This window comes from Montipora foliosa, chromosome 11, assembly GCF_036669935.1.
Source record: "Montipora foliosa isolate CH-2021 chromosome 11, ASM3666993v2, whole genome shotgun sequence".
Classification (NCBI taxonomy): Eukaryota; Metazoa; Cnidaria; class Anthozoa; order Scleractinia; family Acroporidae; genus Montipora; species Montipora foliosa.
Genome location: NC_090879.1, coordinates 49,789,366 through 49,804,973, shown reverse-complemented (window position 1 = coordinate 49,804,973; position 15,608 = coordinate 49,789,366). Strand labels below are relative to the sequence as shown.

At 37.7% G+C, this 15,608-nt stretch overlaps 1 protein-coding gene and 1 long non-coding RNA gene across 2 annotated transcripts in view; both read left to right on the top strand.

The window, feature by feature from the left end:
- The first annotated feature begins 4 nt into the window (after positions 1-4).
- LOC137977329 (E3 ubiquitin-protein ligase RNF10-like) overlaps positions 5-15,608 on the top strand; it is a 26,398-nt gene continuing 10,794 nt past the window's right edge. The window contains exons 1-10 of the mRNA XM_068824562.1: positions 5-426; positions 1,942-2,153; positions 2,554-2,744; positions 5,744-5,834; positions 6,782-6,839; positions 7,021-7,082; positions 7,195-7,259; positions 7,388-7,460; positions 9,464-9,530; positions 9,628-9,689. Of these exons, the coding sequence (XP_068680663.1) occupies positions 351-426; positions 1,942-2,153; positions 2,554-2,744; positions 5,744-5,834; positions 6,782-6,839; positions 7,021-7,082; positions 7,195-7,259; positions 7,388-7,460; positions 9,464-9,530; positions 9,628-9,689 (957 nt within the window). The 5' untranslated portion in view covers positions 5-350. The remainder of the gene's footprint in view (positions 427-1,941; positions 2,154-2,553; positions 2,745-5,743; positions 5,835-6,781; positions 6,840-7,020; positions 7,083-7,194; positions 7,260-7,387; positions 7,461-9,463; positions 9,531-9,627; positions 9,690-15,608) is intronic.
- Positions 9,728-12,415, top strand: LOC137975887 (uncharacterized). Its single transcript, XR_011117652.1, has 2 exons — positions 9,728-10,196; positions 11,785-12,415. It is a non-coding gene; the product is annotated as an uncharacterized lncRNA (long non-coding RNA).

The window sequence follows — 15,608 nt, the reverse complement described above, 5'->3', positions numbered from 1 at the left end:
CATTTTGCATTTTGATGCTGAGCGCTAAGCACGGCATCTGAGAGGTGTTCCTTTCGCCAGTGAATTTTCGACTTCAAAGTCCCTACCAGGGACACGACTGCAATAGTGCAAGGGAGCATACGTTCCCTTGTTATCTTTTTGTTCATCTTCACTTCAAAACTACTCAACAACTTGAACTTTACGACAAAAAGCGCAGACCTGTCTCGTTGGTTTCAGTATGGCTTTCTGATTAGTTTGCGCCATGTTCATGCAAGAATTGGTAGAAAAAGTATTTTCTCCGCTTGGAGTGAGCGTTTCTCCTGCCTTAGTCTTCAACTTAAAACTTCACAGAACAGAAATTTGGGCGGTGGATGACCGAGTCTGGACTCGAGAATATGGAGGGAAAAGCAACTGTTGTTCCCTCTGCGGTGAATGGGCGAGAACCGGGTAAGCTTGGCAAGTTTTGTACATTTTTGTACCACTAAACAAGTTTTGTGTTTTTGTATAAGAGTGAAGTTGACAGTTCAGGAAAAAAGTCCTGTCTGTATCACATTATGAAGAATCTTAATCAGATTGGGTGGCATAAGGACACCACTGCAGAGGGGCCTTTACAAGTACACCTCAATTAACTTAATGAAGAAAAGACAATCGAAACGAACTATTTCTACTGTTCCTTTTCCTTTAATTTGATTAATGAGTCAAGTTCAGGTTATTCAAATTTGTGTTGCATGAGTTAAAACCAAGGGGTTGTCGTGGTATTTTCCATTTTGACTGTATGTAAACCTTGTTTTGAACAACTCAGCTTAAGGTAATTCCCTTGAAATTGTTCTACTATCAAACTTTTTTGGAAACTTGGCATAATTAACATTCATGATATGAACATTAAAAAAATGCAATAAAAAAATGGGGTCACCGTGCTTGTTTACGCGTCAGCAGGCTCTTAAAATGGGGTATTTTTATTGTTTTCGCGTTAAAAATTCGAATCACCTTCATACAGAATTAAGTCTTGGTTACGTCAAAGACACAAAATTTTATTTTGAAAATAAAGCTTCTTTTATTTACATAAGCAATATTGCTTCATTTACACCGTCTTTGATTCCCTGGTTGTGGGAATAGTGCACTTTTTGGGACAATTTCGTGGTTAGCTTGAAGCCCTCGCCTTGGTTAAAATACACCCAGTACGGAACTGTTTTCCAAAAATTTTCATGTTCTACTATCAAACTTTTTTTCTTCTCCAAATATGTTCTTTATTAGACTGTTCTTAGCAAATACCTGGAAAAAAAATCGGGGGTCACCGTGCTCGTTTTAGAGAAAAGGTGCATTTATTTCACTATCGGGTTTAATTTGAGCGAAATCTCTTACGTTTTGTATGCGCACGTGCTCATGTGGGCGTGCTAATGACGCGAAAATCGTGCGCAGTAGGGATGCGCAATGCAATACTAAGGAATTACCTTAATGAATGGTAGGAAAGCTTTCTCCAGCGAGGACAAAAATATGCAGCTTTTTAGAGGATTAAGGCAACAGGAAGATCAGATAGAAAACCCAAACAAAAATTAAACGTTTGGTAAGAATGATATCATACTGGTTATGCTCCCATCATTTTAGTATATTTGCTAAAAAACCCCATGGAAAACAGAAAATGAGAAAATTGAAGCGTTTAATTTAGTACAAGTTGGGTAATTTTCTTTCTTTACTTCAGGACAGTTAACAACAAGGTAGGATAGTTCTCCTGACCAGTTGGTGTACACCATAAACTAGTTGAAATAATCACAACATGGTTATATATTTTGGCGCAAACATGTTGGTTTTCCTGTTCTTTAAGTGTCTATTGAAATCATACAAATGCAGTAGACTTCTTAGAACTTGAGAGATTCTACATATCAAAAGACAATTGTGCTTTGACACAATGGCACACTGCCTTTTTTGAGTTTTGTTTGTCATCACTTCTCTTCATTGTTATAGCACCAAAAAGTAAAGGGCAGTGGAAAGGAAGAAATAGAACTGGACGTAATAATAATTTTGGAAGATATCCTGGTCAGGAACATTACAGACAACAAAGAGACCCTTCTGACAGGAAGGATGGCCGGTACAGTCAGCCACAAAGATCAGGAACAGTTCCTGATCGAAGACCACCACCCAGAGGTCCTTTTAACAGGAATTTGGATTCTAAAAAGGTGTTTATTTCCCTTTATCGTGCTTTATTAATGTGACAACTAAGCTAATTTGACATCTGACGGCTTGGTGAATTTTCGGGTCAGAAGTCAAAAGATAAGAACTGTACGGTCTTGTTAAAGATTGTCTGTCGCATCTAGGATCTTGAGTTCTGTGTGTTCTGACGGTGTAATTTTAGTTTGCGCAGTTGTTTTGAGTTTTTTCCCTTTCTCATTTTGTTTCCTTCCATTCATACAGTCACTTTGACTGGTTCTTGGAATGGGAGCTCATAGTCACGTGGATTTGCCAGCCATGGGTCAGTTTTCTTTAGGTACTTCAGACACCCACCTTCTATTTGCACACAGTAACAAATAGCCGAGTAATGGTTACTTGTAATTTACTTTTGCATAATATTATCCTTAGGGTACTAAAGTGGCAGCAGGTCAGGACAATCCAGTGATTGGTCCCCGTGCCGGGTCTAAAAAGTATGGCACTTCATTGAACCACCTGTTGAATTTCAAGTATGCCCCGAGGGAGAGGCCAGTAGTTTATCACTCCAGAAGTGGCAGTAAAAAATACACTCCATTTAATAAAGAACAGTTCATTCAAGCCAAGTAAGTCATTCTTTGTCTCTGCCAAGGTGTGTTATTCTAATAGGCTTTTTTAAAATAACAAGTGCCATTGGCGTGGCATGGGTACATTGCTGGCAGTAGAGGTGGCATGGCCTAGTGGTTTTAGCCCCTAATAAACTTCACCAAATTTAGGTGCACAGTCACTGAGTACTTTTGTGTAACATGGGGCTAAAATGACAATTTTGCTAAAAACTGATATAATTTGTTTCTTTTAGTTTATATATACTATCAAAGGTACAGTATATTAAGACAATTTTGAAAAATTCCCAGTACATATGGTCTCGAAAAAGAAATTTTTCTATTACCCATGATGCCCTGCAAGCAGGTGGGCGTGACTTTTCCTCTCATTTTTCTTAATTTTTGCAGTTTCTTTTTTCTTTCATCTTACACTTGCAGTTCATAAAAACCCTAAATATGTCCTGAATAATGGGCTGAAAATTTTGCATTATTTTCTCCCCCTGAGATTTATTGTGAAAAGGAACCCCCTTTATTGGAGAGGTTACCAAGCAGAGGAAGCACGTTTCTAGGCGACTTTTTAATGGCATTTGGAGGTTCTAGTTCTGCGTGCTCCCTTCTTCAGAAGTGACCCTCTGAAACATCCTAACAACCACAAGATGGAAGCATTTTCTTTCTGAATTGCTCAGAATGCAATTCATCGTGTCTGTTTTGTTCTTGGAAGCTGAAACTTGTACTGAGGAAAGATGAGCAACTGTCCATCTGAAAAATGACAGATCAATGCTGTTGTATAACCTTTTACTGGTAAGTACCTATGAAATTAATTTGTTCCCAATCTACTGGGTGACATATCTTTTCCGTTTTCTTTAGCGTTTTTGCTTAGGGAGTTGACAAGCTTGATTTTTGTGAAACTTACCTTGTGGTTTGCAGTGAGTATATGCCCATTAAGCTTTTCTGTTTTGTTTCTTCTAGGCAGCCCCAGAACTGACCCAAATATGATTTTCTTCTACAGTCCAGCCAATATGGCTGCCAGTGTTACATCCACAGCCTTTGACAAAAAGAAGCTGTCCACTGCTTGCAACTTACTCTTACAAACGGACACTTGGTCGAGATTTGCCGTCAGATATTCTTTAAATAAGCACCTCGGATTTGTTTTGAGGGCTTAGATAGATCTTTGCTAACAAGTGTTCGAACTATGTTTTGCAGTGCTTCTGTTACATGTTACATCTACATTTTCACTAAGTTTCGAATTTATTATTTCATTATTTGGAATAAAAAAAGCTTGTTTTAAACTTCTAGCACTGTTTACATAGTCTTTGACATTAATTCTTTGATTTCAGCAAATATTACCATCGGCCTTACATGGGCGTAAATTTATTTTATTCCCCTATAGTGTACATGGTCACTGTGCACCTCATCACCACGCACAACCCTTTCTCTCATAAGAGTGACACTTCTAGATTTTACTTGTCAATGGGGGTCAATAGCCCATTTCCGAGTTGCCGTTTGCTTCGGTTTCAAAGCGATTGTGGTGCACAACCACTCAAGTGGAAATGATCGAGTGGTGTATTTTCATGCAAATCATTATCATTTGACTGGTTTAGCACCAAGACTCTTTTTTAACCAGAGGCAAACAGCAACTCGGAAATGGCCTATTCAGTGGTGGAAGGGGTAAAGAGCCTCGCAAAGTCAACTAAACCACAAACATTTAGAGGAGTAAAAGTAGACTGTTCCAAACCACTGGCTGGCTTCCTTAGTGAGGTACATTTGATGTACTTTTGCCTTAATAAATGATTCTGTGGAATATTTGAAAGCAGGATGGATAGTATAAAAAAGGGTCTTGGCAATGGCTTTGCGGTGTTAAAAGGGCAAACTTTATACTCCAAATCAGCAGGGCTCGAAATTGCGACCGATACGGTCGCCAATACGACTAAGACTTTTAACTTGGCGACGAAAAATTCGAGTGTATTCGCCACTTTGGCGACTATGTTCCTTTGATAAATAAAACACTTAAGGTGAGAAACAATTTCCTTAGTCTCGTTTCTGCTTTTCTGCGAAAGGAAATGCAAATTAAGTCTGTTTACCTCTTTTTAAAAAACTTGAATCGCGACTTCTGTGAGGACATTACAGCGGCTTTTGCATGGTGATCGCGGGTGCAACATTTTGTTGAAAGGCTGCTGAATTTATAAGCGTTCTGTCGGACTGTCGTTCTGTCGCAGGTTCGGTTGCAAGGAAATGGCTTTCAAAGCACTTGCTTTGTTTCGCCATGTGCTCGATCAAGTGAGACAAGTCTACACTGGAAGGCATGAATTATTTTATCACAAGAGAAGGATACACTGAGCGATTAAATTCGTAATTTGCTGGTACTAAATGGCTATCCGCCATATTTGATTGATTTTTTTATGCCTTCGCATCGTACGATTTCTCGCGTGCGATGTGACAGATATAGTCGTTCCTGGCCAAAGTAACCCTCAACTGTTCTTATTACTTTGTTTGTCATGCAGAAGTGTTCAGGTGGTGTTTTTTTCTTTCTTGTTTTCATGTTTTAAGTCATTCAAGATTGAGTATTTCGGTCTGTTCCACAACTGCAGCCACAATCTACCAGAAGCCGTTCAACAATACTAATGAAATGAGGCTGTAATCTGAGTTTCTGTTCTTGTACTAACTGGCGACTGTATTTTTGCATTTGGCGACCATTTTTTCTTTGATAGTTGCCAAAAGGCGACTTGGAATTTTTTTAATTTCGAGCCCTGATCAGTCAAATAGTCTGTTAACCCATTGACTCCTGGAGGTTCCTCATTGATGAGTAAAATCGTCTGGCGTTAGACAGAGAAGAAAAGCACATGTATGGCCAGTTTAGGGGTTAAAGGGTTAATTAATTAAAGTCCATTATAAATGGGGGAGTTGCTTCTAGGTCCTTGATGCATGATTTGCTTCAGTTAGGTAACTGTGCACATGCAGTGTACTAGACAAGGACTAATGTAACACCAAAGGGTACTGACAGTTTCGTTTCTGTATCTCGTCAGCTTTCAGTTTGTAGTTCGTGACTCTGGTGATTATGCAGTTCATGCTATGGATCCTGATGTACTTGTGGAGTGGGATTCAATTGAGCAAGTGGTGAGTGTTTGAGCTAGGAACTGCAATGCTTTCCAGGCATGTTATCACTAATTCCTTAACAGGCCATCAAGGTTAATTAATTCCATAAAGAGATGTTTTACGGTTCAAATTCCATTTAAAGCCAATTAACAACACAGGTTTACAATACATCAAGCTACGAGTAAAAGTATGGTAACAACTGGTTTCATAATCGAAAAAAATGTCCTGTGTGGTCATGAGGTACTGTAACCATTGCCACACTATACGTAACATACACATACCTGTACATGTATATTTATATATGTTGTGGTATTGTGTTTTGTTTTGGCTGTGGAGATCTAGATAATAATTTTGTCAACTGGAGCGAAAAGTTCCTACATGTACAGTGAACGGATTCTTCGGATTCCTTTGGATGTGAGCCGTGGCGCTTTGACAGCCCATAATCTCAATTTTAATCAATGAATCAATGTGCATAGCAGTTTCAAAGAAATTGATTGTTTAATTTTAAGTTCATATTGGAGGGGAAGGATAAGACTTCATTTTTGTGCAATTTAGATATCTGATAGGGTACTGTAGCAGCAATTTAGAGGCAATTATATGTTCTTGAATATTAATTAGCTGGACCTCCAAATTTTGCAATGGACCCCCAAATATTTCAAGCAGGGGTCCAGAGGGACCCCTAAATATGAAAACCTGGATACATCTCTGTGCTGCTGTTTTAGTACCTCAGTGCCAGTAGCTAGTGGTGATTATTTACCAAGCTGCTTCATGGCTCAGTTAATATCCACCACTAGCCACCTTCACTTCAGTGAATAGTTGTTATTAATCCATCACAGAAAATTCACCCATTTATTTCTGTCGAAACAAAGAGTAATGTCAATGTGGAAATGGCCAATGATGATGTTTTTAGGTGCTGCACTCTCTTTCATTTGCTAATATTTTCATGAAATTTTATTTTACTGTTTTAGCGTATCTTCAGCCATGAAGTACCATCATGTCCAATCTGTTTGTACCCATCTGTGGCAGGTACACCTGCATGGTTCTTTATTACAATAGTATCAATAAATATTATAGGTTCATTGTAAAGTGTCTTCTAAGTCAAGACTGTTTAAAATATTTTTGTCAAGTCTAAGATTAAGATTTAGAACTATCAACATGAGCAGTACAATAATAATTATTATTATGTTTTTTAATTCTATGTGTAAAGCCAAGATTACACGGTGTGGTCACATCTACTGCTGGTCTTGTATTCTTCATTATCTAAGTTTGGTAAGTTTGACTCCCCAAGGGTTTCCGATTTAATCTGATGTGTGCTTTGTCTCTATATTGATGGTCTCACTGGTCCACTTTCTTATGCAAGGGTCCATTTTTGTCTCATTAGACTGACAAATCGTGGCACAAGTGCCCCATTTGTTATGAAGCTGTCCACAAAAAGGATTTAAAAAGGTATGTGCAAATGGTTTTTGCTTGTTTAATGTGAGCAACCCTAAAGAGCATGAGTACTTTACTCAGTGTGATAACCATCTACATGTAATTGCTCATGAGATTTTTTACTTGTCTGTTTTTTATAATAGTGTGGTTGCCCTGGAGTCACACCCGTTTTCAGTCGGAGACACCATCACTATGAGGCTGATGAAAAGAGCTAAGGTACATGAAATAAAGGTCAAGCAAACAAAATTTAGTTTTTAAAAAAACCACATCTGCCTTTTAATATACAAAGTGTTCTTCATGTCATTAAATGAGATGATTTTCCAAGTTTGGCGGGTACATCATTTACGTCCAAATCTTGTGTCTCTTCTAGCCCAAGCTGGCATTGTGTAGTTGTAATCCTTCATTTGTTTTGACTTTTCCTGTGCTTGCAAATCCAGTAGTTTTCCACCTTGCCGTTATCATTGCTCTGTGTTGGGAACATCTAGGAGGCTGTGTTGTCCAGTGGTTTGAGCGTTGGGTTTGCATGCTGTTCCCCTGGGTTCAAATCGTGTTCTAATCGCTGGTTTGGATTTGTTTCGGGTTGTCCCGCATTCACGAACAATGAACTGGTTGCCTCCGGCCAGTTAGGCTTCTTAATCATGTTTCTGTTAAGTTTGAATTGTTTCTTTCAGATTATTAAAACGTGGGGTGCCTGTAAACTACACCGTAGCTTGATAGCTACCGTAATTTCCGGGCGATTACCCGCGGGTAATGTGTTAATATTTCCGCAAACAGTTGTTGGGTTATAGGAAGGTGCCGGTAATGTGATAATTTTTAAATCTTCTTGTATAGTTTTAAAACCGTAAGTGGGGAAAAAATATAAAAGTCATTAATGAAACTGTTCCTAAAAACTTTGTATTGCCTTGTTTATCTCCCTTTAATTGCATAATAGACTTACATGCTCTCGATGAGAACCAATGCAAATTGAAAATATATCTATTCAACAAATATCGTTGGCAATCAAAATCGTTTATCACAGATGTGATCTTACTTTCTTACTTTGCTCATTTCCAGGGGTTTCAATAGAAGCCGGTTACCGGCGGTATACCGCCGACTGCTTTGCCTCGCACCGCCGGCTAGTTTGCCTTGATTTTCACTAAAAATGCTATCATAAACTTGTCAAACTGCCGCCTTCAATGGGCTATCATGGACGGTTATTTCAGAAGTTATTGAAACCCTTGCATTTCACAGCTTCTTTCTTTGTTTAGTTGAAAATAAAAACATTATTCACCAACTGGAATAATAAACTTAAAACAAAAGAATAAAAATGTGAAATAGCAGGCTTTAAAATTCACACAAAAACTGATCGATGCCGACATGTTCATTTCATGTCGCCGCTGCCGCCGCATAATTAATATGACGTGTATAAGAGGTGATTGTCGGCACGTATGTAAACAAACATTCACTGACAAAATTTTAAAACACTAGAACATTCGGCGCATCAGTAAAATATTCCTAGCAAGTACTGCCTTGAGGTAGAGAGTATTTTCCCCTTTCAAGCGATTTGTTAGAGTCTCAAAGTTATTTAAGTTAAGCTATTTAAGCTCAAAGTTATTGCTCGTGCAGATAACTTTGTGAGTTCACGAATTTCTTTTGTTTTTGGGTTTGGGTTATCTGCTAGTGCGGGTAATCTGTTGAAATTTTTTTCTTGTTATTGCAAAAAAATGACTGATGCGGGTAATGTACCGTGCGGGTAATCGCCTGGAAATTATGGTAAGTGCACTTTCACTCTAAACAAAACATTCACATTTTTTTTAAGTTTTATTTTACATCTTAATGCCAGCTGGTCACTTCATTGTCAATACTATTGTGGTTTTGTTGTCTGCTTCAACTTGCCTGGTTCTTTGTAGCAGGTTTTGGCTGTTTAACGCAAAATCGGTGGTGTACATTTTCACGTGAAAAATCATAATTTTTGTGTTCTTATGAAATCTTCAAAACTGACCCTTTTCATCAAGGTTGTTGTATTTACTTTCAATTGGTAGTAGTTTGTCAGGTATGTGCCCAGGTTAGAGCTTCTGTGGGAATGATTGCTAGTGTGTCCAGTCTCTTCACTGTATAATTAGGCCTTTGTGTTCTGTCCACTGGCACCCAACCTCCATTTTAAGATGCAATTAAAATATTAATTTTACACACACAAAAAGAGAAAATTAATGAATAAGTGCCATTGATTTGTGTTTCAGAACTCTCTACTGGTGATGCCAAAAGCTCAGTGGAATGACAGGGAATTCAAACCATTTGGAATTAATGGTATATTGAAACCATTTTAACCTTAAAGTTTCAACCTGTTATTTGTTATGTGATCCAGTTTACTAAGCATTGTTTAATAATCATTCTTATGGCTCAGATAAAGAGAAAACATGTTATGCTAAACTTCTACTGGCATCCCAGGAGGACGTTTTGAAACAGGTGATGGTTTGGTTGATGTAGTAGTTATGAACTTAGGAATGACTTGTGTGATCTCAGTGAAACCTCAGTTTAATGGCTCTGGCAATTTTGGTTAGTTATGTTGGGTTTCTTTTGCACAGGTGTTACTTTAAGAGGGATTAAGAAATTAAGACGAGTTTTTTTTTAACTTCGAGCATTGCGCGGCCAAAAATACCATAATAATCTTTTGCCGCCAGTCAATTTTAGTTGGAAACACGTGAGTTTCGCGCCAGGGAATATTTTGATGGCCGCAATAATCATTTCGACTAACAAAAAATCCTGTTCCCTGGCTCATTTCTAACCTTTGTCGAAAGGATATGAAGCATTTTGTGGTAGAAAAACCCCTAGGATGCAAATGGGAGATTTGCTTCAGTAAACTTGCCATGAGATGCGAACAATGCCGGCCGTTTGTCACAGAAGTTATGGCTGATTCTGACGGTTTGAGACGGTATACCTTCGATACTATCTGGCCAAATCAATTCATTAAAGGTATGTAATTGTTTTACTTCTATAACCTAAGTTATTTCAATAACAATTGATACTTTAAAACTCTGAAATCTCTTTGAAAGGCTGTGTTAAAGCACAATTAGCGTAAGGGTTGAGCGTTAAGCCGGTCGAGCTCAACTTGCGTTCTCCAATTCATTGAGCGAGATTTTCCCTTGAGAAAAAAAAGCTCAAACGAGATTATTTGTGAACTTTATGAAACTGCCAACATTTCAAAATGAAGGTTTTGACTTCACCTGTTCTTTTGAAACCGTAATTTTGTTAGTTGTTTCAGCGTAAACGGAATACACATCCTTGAGTTTTTATGCGTTTAAGAATTGAAAATAAGATACACCGTTGTGCGAAACCCATATTACTTACCTCGTTCTTGTCAGGCTACGCTGCAAAAATCTTGTTGTACCAAGGATTGCACGTCTTAATTGAAAATTTCTAGATGTTCTACACTTGATTTGAGCATTATTTGCTTTAAATGTATTTGAACCGGTTGTCTGATCTCGCCTCAAACTTGCAGGGTAGTGCATTTTTCAACTTTAAACATCGCCCTTTCAGTAAAAGATCTGCTTCCATTTGGTTATTACTGGATTACTGATCATACTGTTATTTTGAACATCACCTCTGGTGCTTTCACTTTGCATAGTAAAATGCTTTTGAAATCATGAACTTTTCCAATCATCCGCGATTCCTTTGTGGCAGATATAATTGGTTAACGAATTCTTTATGGCAGCACTGTTTGTCCGCTTTGTTGTAAGTTGATTGTATAGTGTACCAGACATATGTCACTACAATACAGAACGTTAAAGTGCAAGCTTTTCAGTGCTACCTAAATAAATGTGGTTTTGTTTTGAACCAGTTGCGTAATTTTAGTTTGAAAATACAACACCTCAATTTGTTTACATAATTGACATTCGAAACCACTTGCGTTCGAGCTTCCTTAACGTGCGAGCGTTCTTCAGCCTGACGGTTGTACTTTTCATATTTGGACACCAACATTCTTTGCCTTGTACATTATTTTTGGAAAGTTCACATCATTTCCAAGAATTTTTATTGCTCAAAAAAGTGAAGGTGATGCCAAAAAACTTAAGTTAGACTGCTGGCTTGTGGAAAGAGCAAAGCTGTTGAAATGTCCTGTTAGATGGTGTTGGAAGATGTACCACTGTAGCAAAAATATGTTCGTTCTGAATTTTCTTGTACCGGAAACAGTCATATATTATTAATATTTGTTAACGTTTTTGCTTTGCTCATTAATCCTGGAGTTATGTCTGGTTTACATTGGCTCCTCAGCATTTCACCTAAACGAGTTAGCAGCTTATCTACCACGATGAAATACTCCGCGCCAAGTTTTGTGCAAATATTAGAGTCTTGCCTTCTCTGCCATTATTTTGAAATTTTCCGCAGACAAACCCTTAAAAATTGTACTAAAGCTTATAGGTCTAATCTCCAGTTGTTCACATTCCTGTTTACAATGTATATCTGTCATAAAAGGCAGACTTGTTTTGCTTAATTGAACCACAAAACAGGTTGATTTCCTCCTCCTAATAATTCACTTATCCATGATTTTTGTTTTCCATCACAGGGGCCACTTTTATAAGATGAATACTCTTCACTGTCTAGATGGTGGATAAATTCTAAGACAAAAGCAATGGTTTCTGATGGAAGTTTATGACTATATTGGCGTCTTATTTTCGGAAGTGCTGCTCCTGGACCATACATCTTACTATAAAGTCTAGCTTTTGTTAATTCGTAGTCTGTGCATGATACCTCTTCTCCTCGACTGTTAGTAAACCTGAACATTTGCTTAATTTCCTTATTTGTGTATTGCTGTTCCACACAGTTCAACAGTTCAACCCATTTGGGACTTCCAGGTCTCTCTCTGGAGTAGCTGAGAGCTAAGCCCTCCATGATGTTAGAATTTGCATTCACTTTCTCCTGAATGGAATTTGAAAGAAGTGAAGACAATGGCTTGCTCCTTTTACTTTTTACTTCTAGTAAGAAACACCTCCTAGAGAGTGAGGTTCGCATGTTTACAATCATGTTTCCAAAACATTGCTAAAGCCAGTATGCGTGCAAAGTACTGATAGAGGTGAGAAATATTGTGATCTTATTTTTTTATTATCAAAGGTAAAGGAAAAATGTCCTGACGTTGAATTAGTCAGTAATAATTACTGACTCTGATCTGATTATTAGAACGCAAAAAGAGTACTCTTTATAGCCTGGATTAGTTTTCTATTTTAGGGAATAATGCATACAGTACAAACTCACATATAAGAACCTAGGACAGGCTGAAATTTGGCATTTTAAAAATACCCAAAAATATAAGAACCTGCAGAGCCTGGCAAAGAAAAAGAGGTACTTTTACAAAAAAATCAGCCTCGAGAAAACTCCTGTTATAGACCTAATCGGCTAACTCAATGTTGTACCCAATTCAAACCCTTTGGGAATAAAACGCTTTGTTTCAGGTATTTCCATATCATTTAAATATGAATGGTACATAATGCAAATACAATACACAAAGAATCTTAATCTCGGGAGATTTGAATTGGGTACAACATTGAGTTAGCCGATTAGGTCTATTGTGTATACGTTTTCTTTGATTGGCATTTTATTGGATTTTCTCTAGAAATATGTTTTCCATAAAGCTTCAGTGCAATACTTTCTACATATCTTATGAATAAAATATAGAAATTTATTGTTGTTCCTCTGAGAAATAAGAACCTATTAAGAAACTACATGTAATCAGTCTGAATTATGAAAAAATAGCCTAAAATATTAGAACCTGCTCAGCCTGACCTCGAAAATTCTAAGTTCTTATGTGTGGGTCTTTACTGTATTTTGTAGGGTTACCAGTAGTAACGTTTACCCTGTTATACAAGCATGACAGTATGCCATGTTTTCAGTTTCACGGGCTTGGGAGATCCTTGAATTGTGTTCATCTTTTCATTACCAATCCAAATAAACTGAAAAACCAACTAGTAAGGTAGAATATGTATGGTAGAATTTTACCATGTGAGTTAAAAAAAGGGAAAGTTTACCCCATCAAATTGGCCTTCAAGAATTTCCTGGCAGATCTGTTCATTTGAGGCACCCATGTTTTCAACTTCTGTTTTAAGTTCAGCCACTTTTTGCCTTGCGCAGTTTTAAAGTTTGTTTCAAATCCTCCGCTGAGTTCGCTTTGACGTCAGTTCATATGACACTGGGGCACAACCAACTTGATTTTGAATAGAATTGTTTGCAGACAGGGGCTGTGGAACACTTTTGTTTACACTGGGTGACAGCCTGTGGAACCTTACATAACATGCACCACAGCACCTTAAACTGCTTATGAGGGCCACACAGCCAAACTTTTTTTCCAAAAAAGTTTTCTTAGCTTCAGGGAACAAATCATCTACTGATTTTGGGAGATATGTCCAGGTTTGACCCTAATTAGATGCACGCCGATTTCAATAAGCGTCACAAAGTGTCCCCTTGCTCTTCTCGCCAACTTCAACATCACTTGTGTCTCAGAATACAGACAATTTATGTCACAAATTGTCCCCCAAATGCTACTCTTTAAGTGAAGATTAGCTGCTGCATTTACCCAAAGCTAAAAATAATGCTGACCTTTACCCTTACCTTATTGTTGAAAATAGGTAGCAAATGCTTAGACTTAAAGGGACACTTTGTGTTGGATGTCAAAATTGGGCATGTATCTAATTAGGGTCAAACCTGGACATAAGTGGACTTTGGTAGTGACTTTAAATGTTTTAGCTTGTACAGGGGAGTTGTGCATTTGGACGCTGAACATCAGAGGCGGATAGTGGTATTCCTACAGGCTTGACATTTTTCCTTTAACATCATTTATGGGACGAGATTCTTCCTTCCTTGTAGGTTTTTTACATATACAATAAGTAAGTACTGATGAAGACATTGTTTACAATCTCTGAGGCTCAGCTGGGACTAGTTCCTTTCTTTTTTTCTTTTTTTTCAATTCTTCACAAAGATCAAACCTTCAATAACTCTTTTTTTTTTTAACTTTGATATAAGCTAGACTTAACTCTAGTGAATTGGAAAGTGAAACATTTGTGGCAAATTTTATGATAAATTCAACTCAACAATCGAAATTGAAAGTTGACAATTGAAGCTAAGCTGAACACAATCTTAACATGTAATTTTAAAGGGGGAACTGAAAAGGAAACACTTAAACACTGGGGGTCTCACGAACCTTTTACGGAAGAAGTGTGCGGGAGATAAGCTGAAAATGAACTCTAAAGGAACCTATCCACGAATACTCGATACCTTTCAAAAAAAAAAAAAGGACAAAATTACCTTTTGCAAGGTCTAGCGATAGAGTACACCCAGCTGTAACGACAACAGCAGTCCGAAAACGATCTGTAGGAAACCTTACTGAACCGTAACGCAAGTGACAGAAGCTGCTTCCACATCAACTTGACTACCTCTAACTCGAATATCAGATCACCGGTCACAGACAAGGCAATGACAAAAGAACTGTTCACACTATTTTAATCGAAGTGTAATAAGAATTCATCCTGGGTTTGCAATCTCAAGATAGTCCAAAAGCAAGTCTTGACACACTAATTCTAGACTGGATCTCTTATTAGCAGAGTCGGAGAACTCGAAATCTTACGGCAGAAAGATCTTTTCGAACAATTTGCGTACTGGTTATAACCTTGCAAGAAGGTTAAACTAAATACGATAAATTCACCGCTTCAAAACGTTTTTCAAAGCTTTACAGATCTTTCCGAAGTGACTGAATGAAATACCTGGGTAAAATGGTTGGCTAATCGCTTGCACTCAACACAACTTCTATGTGCTCTTCCACCGCGACACAATATGGCCGACGGTACAAGTGCTGATCTGAAAGTAAGATGCGCGCAAGCTCTTATGGGATTTTTGGCCGCTGGCGCGCTTTATTGCTCGATGTTCAAAAAAATCTCGTCTTAATACATTGGACATTGTTATTTAGAGGCTTGTTAAATTAATGTTCCACTTTACTGCACTATACTTAACATTAAAATGTTACCCGTAATTACTAAATTCCCCTTATGTGTAAGGTATTTGCTTTGCGAAAGCATATTATTAGAACAGTTTTCAATGAAATCAATAATAATAATAATAATAATAATGATATTATTATAATTGTTGTTGAGTTAATGCTTTTTTATTGCTTTTTCCCAGGCTTATAATTTGTATAAAAGGGTTTAAGGAATTTAAGACCCAACACCTAAGACCCCTGGTAAACAGTGGAAATTATGGGAAAGAAAGCCAGGAAAACTTACCACTAGTCAGAGATTTGGGGTGCTGGTTGTTGTCTGCATGGTTTAATTTAAACAGACACAACACCATGACACGCTTGCATGTTGTGTGACAGAAAAAAAAACCCTGTGACATTCGGACATTCAT